General features: G+C 46.8%; 1 protein-coding gene across 1 annotated transcript; it reads right to left on the reverse strand.

Moving 5' to 3' along the window:
• Positions 1 to 257: 257 nt before the first annotated feature.
• LOC308137935 (A disintegrin and metalloproteinase with thrombospondin motifs 15-like) lies at positions 258 to 12,672 on the reverse strand. Its single transcript, XM_080506840.1, has 8 exons — positions 11,517 to 12,672; positions 9,711 to 9,843; positions 7,685 to 7,852; positions 6,849 to 7,132; positions 6,318 to 6,495; positions 5,713 to 5,888; positions 4,793 to 4,968; positions 258 to 3,951 (listed from the first exon to the last, which is right to left on the reverse strand). The coding sequence occupies exons 1-8, from the start codon at positions 12,429 to 12,431 to the stop codon at positions 3,174 to 3,176; spliced, it is 2,808 nt and encodes a 935-aa protein (XP_080362966.1). The 5' UTR covers positions 12,432 to 12,672; the 3' UTR covers positions 258 to 3,173.
• Between the last annotated feature and the right edge of the window lie 249 nt (positions 12,673 to 12,921).

Below are 12,921 nucleotides of genomic sequence, written 5' to 3' on the forward strand. Positions count from 1 at the left end.
CGAACAGGCGGCAGCCAAGCCGGTGTGTTATTCCAGTCGTGCCGAGACAACGGAGACTGACTCAGCAGAAAACCAAAGTTGATGAATGAGAGTGTTTTCATCTGCAGTCATGCCTCAGTAGACGTCGGGCTCGTGTGTCAGGACTGTCTCACGATGGAAGACGGCCGAGCCAAGCAGCAGGAATCTGATGGAACGGACACCAAACTCATTCCAACACACCCAATGTCTTCGTATAGAAATGACTCAAAACGCACTGATACTCACTTATATATTTTATTTTATACAGGTAGATGAGTGTATACATAGTATACAATACAAGAGACAGCCGATAAAAATACCATTATCTGTACATGACGTGAAAGAATAAAGACTCCACCTTTCAGATGGTTGAACGTGAAACGGACGAAAGGACAACGTCCATCAAGGACAGCGCACGCCTCAAATACTTCAATACTGAGCAAATCTTGACCATGAAAATATGTGGGACATTTGAGGACATAAACCCCGACAGATGCATTGAAACTTTTTTCCACTGGTAAATCTACACATGATACCACTGATTTTAACTTAATGGTGGATTCATGTTGATGCAGGTTTTACTGTTTTAATACATTTAAAATTTTTTTTAAAGAAGCTATTTTTTTCTTGCCTATTTTCCACAAAGAATAGCGTTAGAGCGCCGAGAGAAATAATCCCACTTGGTACATTTTGACTGTTGTGGCACTGTGTGATCAACTAAAGCTGAATTGGCACGCACACACACACACACACACACACACACACACACACACACACACACACACACACACACACACACACACACACACACACACACACACACACACTAACCTGAACATACTTCATAAAATATGTAGGATATAGTCTTGAATGTGTCATTTTGATGATCTGTAGAGCTCCTCACATTATTTACAGCTTAAATCCAGCCGGTACGTTAGCATTAGCATTGGTCAGAAAGCCGTTGGTATGTCGCCACAGGTTTCTGGATTGTCACAGAAAATGAAATTTACTGGCCAACAAACATCAAAGATACTCGTCAGTTGTGATCGGACAGATCGCACAAACATAACAATGCCACGTTGATGATTATTGGAGTGCAATACCACCTTTGGAAGTGATAGTGATCGACAAGAAAAGCTAACAACCGACAGGTTTCAGGGCTCACGCGTGATCTCTAACCCGTTAAACCCAAACGTGACTTCACCACCACTGACCTTCCAACGCATAATCAGATTTCTATCGCTTGTAGAAAATTCCTTCTCTTTGCGACCATGGAAAAACTATAAACTCGGAATGCTTCATATCACTGCCACACCATTTTTATGATTCAATATTGGCTTGAAAATGAAATAATGGGCCATGAAATGAGCCTTTCTGCTTATATAACACTCATAAAGTGAAAAGTTAAATTCAGCCCAAATTCTCAATGCTGCACTTGATACAAAAGATCAAAATGTACCATTTGATCATATTAAAAAGTGTTGTGTTTTACAATACTACATAAACTAACATGTGAATTCCACAGCAGTTTGAGAATAGAGTTTTCTGTGCAGTCAAGTGCACAGTATGGATATATATATCTATATGATGGTGATTGGTCGAAGAAGTTGGAAAGATTCCTTGAATAGACAATTAATGGGAAAGTAAGGTCAACATTTTCAAGGATTGTTTTACTGCACAGGGACGAAACCTTTAACAGTATAGGGAAGACTTTTTTTTTTTTGTAAAATCTCCACACCTGTAAAAAAATAAACATTGGTTCTATTATTGGTTCAAAATGTAGTAAATCTTGAAGCCACACTTTAGCACCGTTTCGTAGGGATGCACAGATACGATACCAGGATGGGGTCTGATACTGCACCGACTTGTACTCCTGGAAGCTCCCAGATACAAGCAACGTCGAGAGTTTGAGATTCTTTCATATTTATGCAAAAATATCAAGAGGAGGTAAAAGCTAGTTTGTACATCAGAAACAACTTATTGAGCAGTGACATTTGGATGGTGATGAGTTTATCTGCTCCGTGGACCCAGTAGTGTTGAGCCATGCTACATGCGACATGCTAAAGAGTTTTGGGGCTTACACACCAGTCAGGCTACATGCTCTATGAGTGTACAGTACATTCTACAGTACGTACCGCACAGGGCATGTATAGACACTACACACTGACCAATGAGTACTGTAGACGGATACTGGAGCCTTCAAGGCTGTTGGAGGTGAACATAGCATCGACGCAGAGGCTCTGAAGAGGTGGTCCGCTGCAACACATCATTTGCACGGAGTATGAGTGAGACTAAATGACATTTAATTAACACTCCTGTCAGTACTCCATATAGGCCAGTAGCTTCTACTAGTCCTTTAAGAAAATGGTATCGTGCATCCATACTTTTTAGATTGTAGAGGTTGAAACACCAGCAGTGGCTGACTGACTGGAGGACTGACCTTAGTTCAAGATATTTACTCAGGAAAAAAATTTGAATCTGAAATTACTCGGCGAACCACAAGTGCAATGATGCTAACGCTACCATGGGGACCAGTTCCTGTGGCAGAGAAACGGAGCAGATACAGTACCATGTTTCACATTTTGATGAGTTCCTCAACGAGTAGAATAGAGCAGCTACCGATGGTTTACAGGAGAGATATTCCACAGCAGTGTGAGCATACATTTTTTTTTTTTTAATTTGCTGTGAAACCTCACCTGGTACAGCTCTGCTGAACCAGCTGACCGGGAAGTTCCGAGGAACCAGACGGTACACATACAATATACCTCCTTCACGTGTTCGTGGGTCTTTTTCTGATGGTACAGCAACGTTTGGGGGATGACTGTCACTCTAAACAGCAATTCCATATCTGAAAAGAACCCTGGCTTCGTGTCCTAGTAGAGGTAGAGTAGCCACAAGTAAAAACATGCCAAAGCTGCTTTGACACTTTACAAAAAAGCAGCAGTCCATCTTTTGTCTTCGGTAAACAAGCGTCTGTCATTTCTGACAATGGAGGAAGAGCCTCTCCGTTTCCACTGGCTTTCTTTGTCGCATCCTCTTCAGACACAGTTGGGCAACTTTGAGTGTCCATTGCACTTTGTTCAGCACAGACTTGGTCCGAAGGTTCCTCCGCCTGTTGTTAATCTGTTTAGACACACCCGGGCTGTTTGTGTCGTCTAACACGGCTTCAGGTTGCAAAGGTCCAGTTCCTGAGGCTTCCTCCTCCCAGAACAGTGGTCTCTGGGCAGATTCAGGCCATTCTCAGTCATGCAGCGCACTGGCCGCCTCTTAAAGCCCCTCCCACAGGATTTGGAACAATGAGACCAGGTCCCGGCGTCCCACACAGGACACGGATCCCCGCATGCTCTCACGGATACCGGCCTGTCGGCGCTGTCGCAGTCCACCGCAGGACGTCCGTCCAGGTTCTGGCACTGCGCCAGCCTCTTCTGCAGACCGTTCCCGCACGTCACCGAGCACGACTCCCACCCTCCCGTCACCCAATGACCCACAGGCCTCTTCCCCATCATCTGCTTCTTCAGTCCGATCTTGTTGCCGTCGGACAGGACGCTGTTGTGAGCTTTGTGACCCTTCTCCTCTTTGCGCAGCGTTTTCTCCTCCTTGCTCTCCTTGGAGACGTAGAAGGAGTAGCGCACCCTAGGAGGAGTCATCTTCCCCACGGAGAGCACCTCCACGGTCAAAGGCTCCTGCAGGGGTCTGGTGGCCTGAAGAATCTCCACGGATGTGGAGGTCCCACTGTAGCGCAGCAGGCTGCCCTTCACCAGCAGGTCACGCTCCACCGCCGACACCACGTAGTTTCCGTTCAGGAGGTATTTGCCGTGGCGGTTCTTCACAGCTAAGTAGTTCTCGTCGCTGATAATTCCCCGGTAGCCACGCTGTCGGATGTCAATGTTGGAGGCTCCGACAGGAAGCATCACCACAAAGTTGTAGCCATGACTGAAAAAGAGAAGTGGAGGTGACGGATATTAATGACGCTGTTCAAACGTTGACCCCACACGTAAACCCAACCATCCATCTGAGGACGAACAAACCTGAGCTGTGCTGCACAGCCGACAAGCAAACTGAAAACATGAACTCTGGTGCGTCGGTTGAAACGTGAAACGAGAGCAGGTTTCTAAACCGATCAAACACTTGAGTACATAAAGTATGTAAATCCTCTACAACGGTGCCGGAAAAGGTGTAGGGAGAAAAATATGTGGCACACTTTCCCGCTTGTCTTGACATATCCTGGACGTCCAGGATGTCTGGCCAGAGGCTGAAGGCGGGACGGTGAGGTCAAACAAGTGATTGTCTTGGTAGTTAATTTGAACCCGGGCAAGACAGAACATGAAGATTTCTGCGTTGTCAGAACGTTTTTGGGTAGAGTCAGAATGAGAGCCTGGCTGAAACTTTGCTAAGACACGACATTTTGCTTTTGTGTTTTCGTTTGACAAAAGTTTCACATTTCCCCAACAACGACTTGAAAACGATGTAGTTGGCATGGCATCTCCTTTGCGCATCATTTGCATATTGAGTATAAATTAGACTTAATAAGGACTCAAGATTGGCAAGAAGCTGAATGTTGGTGCTCATACTTGTACTCGTCCTTTAAAAAAGTGGTATCTGTGCATCGCCATATATGAAGTGCTTATGTAATGGCGTTATGTGTCAGACTGAACACGCTAAGTACATCTCCTGTTGAAACACTATGGAAAAGAACTGTATCAGGGGGAAAAAAAAAATCGGTTTCAACCTGATTGTGTTTCATGCAAGAAAGACAGAAACCAAAGGTACTCACATGGGCTTGGTGAACATTCCAGAGACCTTTTTGCAGCCCTGATTGTCGCCGCCACACACGCCACACTTGTCAGACTTCTTGTTGGAGTCCAGCTTGCCGTCGCAGCCCGCCTTGATGCACTTCCCCTGCACGCACACAGCCGAGGTGTCCGGAGAGCAGGGCGTCCCGTCCACAACCTGCCACAACAGACAGACACGCACCGGAGCATTCAATCATATGCGTATCCAGTGGAAAGCAGTATTTTCTTAAATCCTGTAATTAAAAACTGAAAAAAAGAACCCGTGTTACTAGACAACCAGAGATGGAAAGAGAGACTGTGCCGTGTCCTTTAGTGTAAACGAGACGCTGGCTTGTATTTCTGCTCCGAGCCTTGTTTCCCAGCTGATTGCATAAATAGTTGCTGACAGAACGCAGCTGTGAAGCGACACTGTCCCTGTGTGTTTCCCTTTCCCACCACTCCATCTATCCTCAGCAGCCAGCGACACTTGACCTGGCATTGCCGTGATGCTGATAGAACCAGCCATCGGCTCTCACATCGGGCCAAACTGCCCATGAAGAAAAAAACCTTCGCCTGCAACCCGAGACGAGTCTGACTCCTGATGGATGAGCTGCTCAGCAACACGGAGCTCAGGTTACATTAGGAAGCCATTTAGTTCAGAATATTAAGAGAATGAGTTTTGATTTTTCATTCACAGCAGCATAATGAAAGCTGATATCGCCGCTCTGCGTATCATTCACACCACAGCCACTAATTATCACGTGTAGCAGCTTCCAGATGGCTGGCTAATTACAGTTTCCCGGTAATGTGAAAGAAATCAACATTTAATTTGGTGAGAACTTTTCACAACTCCCTGGTGTCGCTCTACCTCGTGCAGACTGAGTCAGATGCGGGGCTTTGCAGGAGGAGTGGTTCGGCATACCTTCGGTGCGAGGACGTAGAAGTACCCGGTCCCGTTGGCTCGGCAGATGAGCTTGCATTTGTCTTTGGGAGAAATGCCAGAATATTTCGGGACCCAAACTACGGAGGAGCCGAGTCTGTTGGTGTTCAGGTTCAAGCCGTTGAAGGCCTCACACTGCTCCTCACGGAAGCTCTTAGCTAAAGAGGACAAAACAGATTCAAATCAGACCAGCAAACACGAGAACCGCACAAGACATCCATATGTACAACATACATATATAGTTCATAAAAATTGTATGATTATAAATTAATTTTTTTTTTTAAATAACCAGAAATCACAAACCTGACAAGCGTATTTATTGAAATCTATTACAGAAGTTGTATTTTCTGCGAATCATATGGTTATTGTAATACTTTGCATGCATACTCTGGCTGTAAATCACTGAAATTAAAAAGAAAACGACTTATTTGCTGCATGTATGTGGTAGAGAAACTAATTCCTTCTTTGTTAGAGGAAATATTCCGTTATATTGCAGAGCGGCGAGACATGGAAAGTTATCTGGGAGAGGGACTCCATCAATCCACTTTATTTGACAACTCCACATCTTCACATAAAACCGTGTTCACCTGTTTCGGGACAAGGGTTGAGGTTGCAGGTGCGGTACTTTATGCGAAGGCCGTAGCAGTATTTCCCTCCGTTCTCGGGCGCCGGGTTATCACACGCTCTTTTAGCCAGCTGGACTCCTCCGCCACAACTCCTGGAACATTCTCCAAATGCACCCCACTTCCCCCAGCGGCCGTCCACCTGAGGCGATGAACAAAGTCTTTGTGAGGCTCTGTTCACGCAAGGATTCTAGTAGAAACGCATCATATTTGCATTTTTGATTCGGAAATGCTTTGCGTTCTGAAAATGATAATTACACGGAAACGGCAGAAATACTGAAAACGATTTCCAGAAATGGTTGGTTTCACCCTGTCGCCACGAGGACGGAGTGTTTCAAACAACGTACGTTTCGAGTGGCTACAATTTTCATGTAAACGGAAACTCAAAACGCAGAAAACGTTTTATGTTTTCACTTGAAAATCGTTGCCGTGTAAAGAGTTCCCCGAATGTGCAGTGGCCCAACAAGACGGTGCTCTCTGGCTCCGCCCCCTCACCTTGGCCTGCATGGTGCTGTTCTTGTCCACACAAGCCCCCCGGTAGCAGACCTTGCTGCTGCCGCAGGTTGTGCCGTCCGCCCAGGGGAAGTGCCGGGTCTGGCAGACCAGCTGTCCGCGGGCCTTCCCGGTGCACCACAGCTTGGAGCAAGGCTGCATGTAAGGACAGGGTTTGGAGCCCGAACCAAAGGCCAGCTCACACTGGCGGTGCAGGCTGTAGCTGGAGCCGGCCAGGTGGTCCGGCAGAGACAGTTGCTTCTGGGGCTGGTCCAGCAGACAGTCTCCTGCAGGAAGAAACAAACGACCGCCAACGGTCAGGCTGCAGCTGGGATTCAGAATGGCTGCAGCTAATCAGCCAAACAAGTAAAGCGTATTGCAGCATGCCTGTGCATGTTGTTGTCATTGGAAGGAAGCATCTCAAAGCAAATTAATCTGGCTTCTTCAAGTAACCTGATAAGAAATGATTTTTCTTTTGCGGACTGAATCAAGTCATACTACAAGATGCTTTTCTCTCTTTACAAACCTTTTAGGATCTGCTGCTAAAGGGCATCCTCACTACATGATGATGCCACCACCATGCATCACAGCAGGGAGGATGTTAATGCGGCCATGTACAAAATTTGGTTCATCAGTTAGTTATTGATCAGTTCTATATTTTTGTAGTTTTTTTTTTACCAAAAGTAGAGGCATGACTTTATCAACTGTTAGTCAGAACATTGACTGATGGAGCAAAAGGTCTCGGATCTGGTTTTGGTGTACCATTCAGATTGTTTCCAGCTGAGAGCTGCATGATGAAACCTGGACAAAATTAGAGGAGGTCTGAAGTGCTTACTAACCGTGACCTCTGTCCAGGAACTCGGTAATGATGGCAGCGCTGCACACAGACCAGGGCCGGCTCCTGTCGATCTGAATCAGCGTGGGAGACATCATGTGATTATCCTTCAGTCTCCCAAACACCTCCTCGCATGCCTTCACGTTGTCGTGGGGCATGTTGAAGACGTGGCCTGAGGATGGGGAGACACAAGGGTCACGTCCAATGGTTCCCTCCCCCGACATTAAAACTCCGGGGTAAGATATAGCGACACATAATGACATGAGACATGTGAAAATGTTAATGTAATAAGAAGCTTTGGACCAGATGTCACAACACACAGAAGGCTAAACTAGATGAGCGCAGACTGAAGATGATGTCATAGCAGACAGGAATGCAGCTGTGCATGGGAACGTAGAACATGGCGAGAGTCCATGTACGAAATCGGGCCTGACAGGGGAATTCATGTAGTTCCCAAGGAAATCATTTCATCCCATAAATACGCTCCAGTCAAACCTTCCAAAGGGAGAAATGAACACAAACTGTGGTTTTTAACGTGTTCAATCATCGGACTGGCTTGTTTTGAAGGGGAAATTGTGTAATTGCTTGACTTATATGGGACCAGTGTAAACAGATGCGTCTCCAGGGACATCGGGGGGCCGATCGTCTGCTTCCAGGCACAAGTTCTGCATTAGTTTAGCCGTCCTCTTCACCACTCGTTATCAGCGGCATCCCCAAGGGCCTTCATAATGTCTAACAACATCTCTCTGCCCATCCAACACCTACATCCACCCCATCCAAGTCTGGATCACAGAGGCTGGTTGCTACACCCTCACAACACAGGGTGAAGGACCAATCAGCCACAGGTTAATGCTGTTAAAGTGACCAATTACAAGTATGTCCCTGGCACACTCGAGTCATCGTGGAGAATCTGGAAACCGTCAATGAAACAGTCTTTATTTTCCAGCTTTCATAGTCAAAAACAAAAGACAGATATTTCACACCTGATCCAGTATAGAAACAACAAATCCGTCTATTTATTTTAGGGCTGCACAAAAGTCTTGTTATCGCAATATGTCGTTGGCAATATACGTGGGTACACATTGTAAAGAGCAAAGCACAACAACCTTGGAAAAATGTCCAGTCAAAAGTAAAAAAACATTAAAAAAAAAACACAAACAAGTCACAGCTAGTGTAAAAGAAAGAGCACGTTATTTCCAAGAACAAATCTCAAGACATTAATGTCGACAGAAGTGTTTGCAATTATTGCAAATCATATTGTTGTGATTAACAGTGACTTCCACTAATACAGTCTGTCCAGCCACATCAATCAAACAAGCATGGAATATTGTTTTCAGCAGATTGTTCTCACAGGAACAGTTCTCATGCTCTCATTTGAATCCTGTTTGCACGTGATAGCACTCATGGTATTGTTCTTGCTTGATCGGCTACTTAAAGCACAATCCTGTTACATGAACATGCAGCCAAGCCTGCCTCATGCAGGAACACAGTAAATCAACCCCGGAGAGTCTTCTAAACACTGCCGAGGTTTTATATCAACAGAAAAAGTAAAAGGAAGTTCATTCACTCAGAGAGCTGGGCAATCCGAGATGTTATTTTATGATATCATGGGAAATACTTTGGATATTTCAATCGTTATCTCTCACTTGCTGCTTTGCAGCTGCCAGTGTGGAGTTACAGCGTGCAGCTGCTCTGCTGAACATCACGGCTTTCAGATACCGGCTGGCTCTCCTTCTGCCCGCTGATGCTCATCAGACAGACTGATTCTCGGACAGAACATCGGCTGAACGCAATTAAGAAGCTTGTCTGATCGAAACGCTGCAGGACTAATAAGGAGGTGTGCAGATGGAGGGGTAGCAGGAAGTTGGAGCCCTCGGGCCATTAGGCACCTATAGATTCTGTCCATCAGACCTGACTGTCGGATTCCTTTGGCCTTTAAATTTCAGGTTTGAAGCAGCTGGAGCGCATCTCACTCCCCGGCCAACTGTGTGCGAGCACATTTCCTAAATGCACTTTGCAAGTGTTCTTACCAAGTTCGTGAGCCGTGGTGAAAGCTGAGGGTAAGCCGTCGTCCTCGATGACGGAGCAGCTCCTCTTCGGGTCGCACATGGTCCCGACGTCAGCCATCCCCAGCGTGTCGCAGGTTGTGGCCCCGCAAAGGTCCTGTTGGTCCAGAGAGACAAACGGTGTTTCTGACTGTAAGGCTGCAGATTCCGATTGGACTCCAGCCGTGTTCCGAACATGCCAGACCATGAAAAAAAAATCACTAATTCAAAGCATGTGGGATTGTGGTTTGCTTGTTCTCTCTTCTTAAAATACGCAGAGGCAGAGGGTCAGGCGAAATTGACTTCCTCACTCAGACTTCCTCTGAGTGTTTTTTTTTAAAGAGGTAGCAATATACCTGCAAAACATTGTTCAAGTCAACATGAACCACCGTCACGGATTCTTCTTCCTTTATTCTTCCTCTTGACCTGCTGACATGTTCCACGAGGGCCAATGCCATCAAAGTTATTCACCCAACTCCAGACAAAGAATAATTTGAAGAATTTATTATACTAAAATAATACTGGAGATGCACTGATACTGACAGCACAATGAGGATCTGGTCCAATACTACACAGGATACCTGTACAGGTGAAAGCTTCGTGATACAAGCTGACAGGTGTTACTTGACGGCTTCGGCAATGTTGCCCGCAGGTAGGTGGTTCACATCAATGCCGAGCCTTCGCATGTTGTTTGCATATGGTGTATGGCAGTTAGTAAGTACTTATCAGTACTTGGAATCAGCAGGTAGCTAAAGGTTTGCAGCTGTACCTGTACTTGTCCTTTAAAAAAGTGGTATTGGTGCCAACCTAACAAATACAAAAAATCTTGAGAAGAAAATAAAAGCAGGAACAGGAGGGTGTTGCATTTTTTTTGTTGCTTTATTTCTTTTTGGAATCACTCCATCTCGAGTCGACGGCACCTGACTGTCTCCAAAATATTCCTCCTTGGGGACCATTTACAAAAAGCTACGTTTTCAGTGTCTCCACCCAAAACACAATGAAAACTTTGCAGTTTCGCTTGAAACTGTTATTGCGTAAATGAAGATTAAAAATGTGAAGCACTTTGAGGGCTGCTCAAGCAGTGGGAAATGTACAATGTAAGTGGATGCCATGTAAACAGGCGTGGGGTTCTGGGTAGCCTTGAGCTGATTGGTAATCTGGTGTTGGCATCTGCAAATGTGCAGCTAAAGTTCCCACACGAAAGATGAAGCAAATCCAAAATTCTTCTGAAATAAAACATTTTGGGTTTACAGCAAATCTAATTTTGCCACATTTCAACATGACATCATGTTTAAAGGCAAAAAGACTCAAGTCAGAGTCAAAAAAATGGAAAAAAATCAGCAAGTCAACAGCTGCTCCATGTCTGATGGAACAAATCTGGCTGCTGCATCGCCTGGTCCAGTTTACCCATAACTTTCGACTGATTACCCCCCCACTGCCTCACTCTCTCTGCCAGTGCTTTGGCTATTGGCAATCCCACACGCTGACTATGAGGTGATTCGATTAAAAGCAAAACTCTCCAAACTTGTGCTAGTCAAAGTTTCTCCTGAAACGCTCATGTAGAAGCTTTTGAGTCAGTTGCAGTGGAATTGTCAGATCACCTTCCTTGAAACAGATGGGAGAAAGAACTGCAGTAATAGTAGTGTTTGGCGTGACCAGGGTGTTCAATAACCTCAAGAGTGACGCAGATGTCAGACCCAATATGCTCTGGCCACTAAGAAGAGCTTAGCACTAAACTGTGTGGCAGTTCTTCCTCCAGCTGTGTGCAGCCTCTGATCTCTGACCTCTTACCTGTCTGGTGAAGAGGATGGCGGTGTCCCAGTACTCCGGCTGCTTGTCGTTGTGTTTGTTCAGCTTCTTCTGCCAGGAGCAGAAGTTGCGCAGAGTGAGCGCTGCGTTGCTGGACACCTTGGGCCCCTTGTCTGCCTCGCTCAGCACCATGAAACCCACCACCACCAGGTTGATGGAGTTGAGGATGCTGGGGTGCTTGTAGAGCCGCGCCGCCACGGACATCAGGGTGAGGACGTAGTGCTTCAGGTCATCCCCGTGGAACTTGGCCATGGACTCGTCCGCCACCACCAGCACCTCCACGAACCGGGGGACGGAGGCGAATCGTTTGGACCTCCCCAGGGTTTTCAGCACACTTTCGCCCCAGCTGTCAACCTCCAGCTCGCTCAAGTACTTGTACTTCTCCAGGGAGATGGTAAAGTTGGAGTCAGGTGTAACTGCGCACCTGTTGGTGAAGCCGCTTTCGGCACCTGCGCGTCTCCGGCGGCGGATGGCGTGCGTCCTGTGGAGAGAGTTGCCAAACCCGGGAGCTGCGCCCTCAGTCCTGGTCGGGCTGATGAAATACTCCGTGCCATTGTAGGAGAAGCCCCCCTGCAGACCTTTGCACAGGCTGAGCGCGGCGAAGGAGTCCCGGTCCGCGTTGACGTCCCCGGAGTAGAAGCAGTCCCTGAGGTCGCTCTCAGGCTGCACGCTGCCCGCAGAAAAGAAGCTGACATCCGGCGTGAGGTGCAGGTAAAACTCCTCGTTGAACGCGCTCACTCGGAACACAACCTGCTCCGCGCGCCGGTGCGCACGCTTCTCGTGCTTCCTCTGCTCCACGCGAGCAGGCACGCAGAAATCCACCTCCATGCAGTGGCTCGGACTCGCATAAAGTAAGAACTGTGCAAAGAGAAGGAGATAATTCACATGCACGGCCATCTCTTCTCATGCTCGGGATGAGAGAGAGTCCACGGTGCAATTGAGCTGCAGGCGGCGCACAGTCCTGAGGTGCAGAAGTTGCGCGTAAACGGCACCAAGCTCCGCTACTCTTAAACAAAACAAAACAAAACAAAAAAATACACACCAAAAACCAACCCAAAAATAAAGGGAAAGAAAGAAAGAAATATTATGCACCCGCCCTTCCTCCAAGCTCCCTTCCCACCCTGCACCGTCTCCACTCTGCGCCTCAACTTCTCCGCGCTGCTGCGCTTTAATACGCGCGTAAACGCCGACCTGCGGTTATCAAGTGAAATCTGAGTACGCGCGAGTGCGAGCTCATTGGTTCCCCCGAGTCGCCTCTTGTTACAACCACTTGTAACTCTCCAAATATTATTGTTGCTGTACAACATGTGCGACCGGAGCATCGCACCCCTCCTACACCTCCCCACCACCACCCTCCCACCGCCCTGATCGGCTCCAGGATGGATGG

This window comes from Blennius ocellaris (genome assembly GCF_963422515.1).
Source record: "Blennius ocellaris genome assembly, chromosome: 2".
Taxonomy (NCBI): Eukaryota; Metazoa; Chordata; class Actinopteri; order Blenniiformes; family Blenniidae; genus Blennius; species Blennius ocellaris.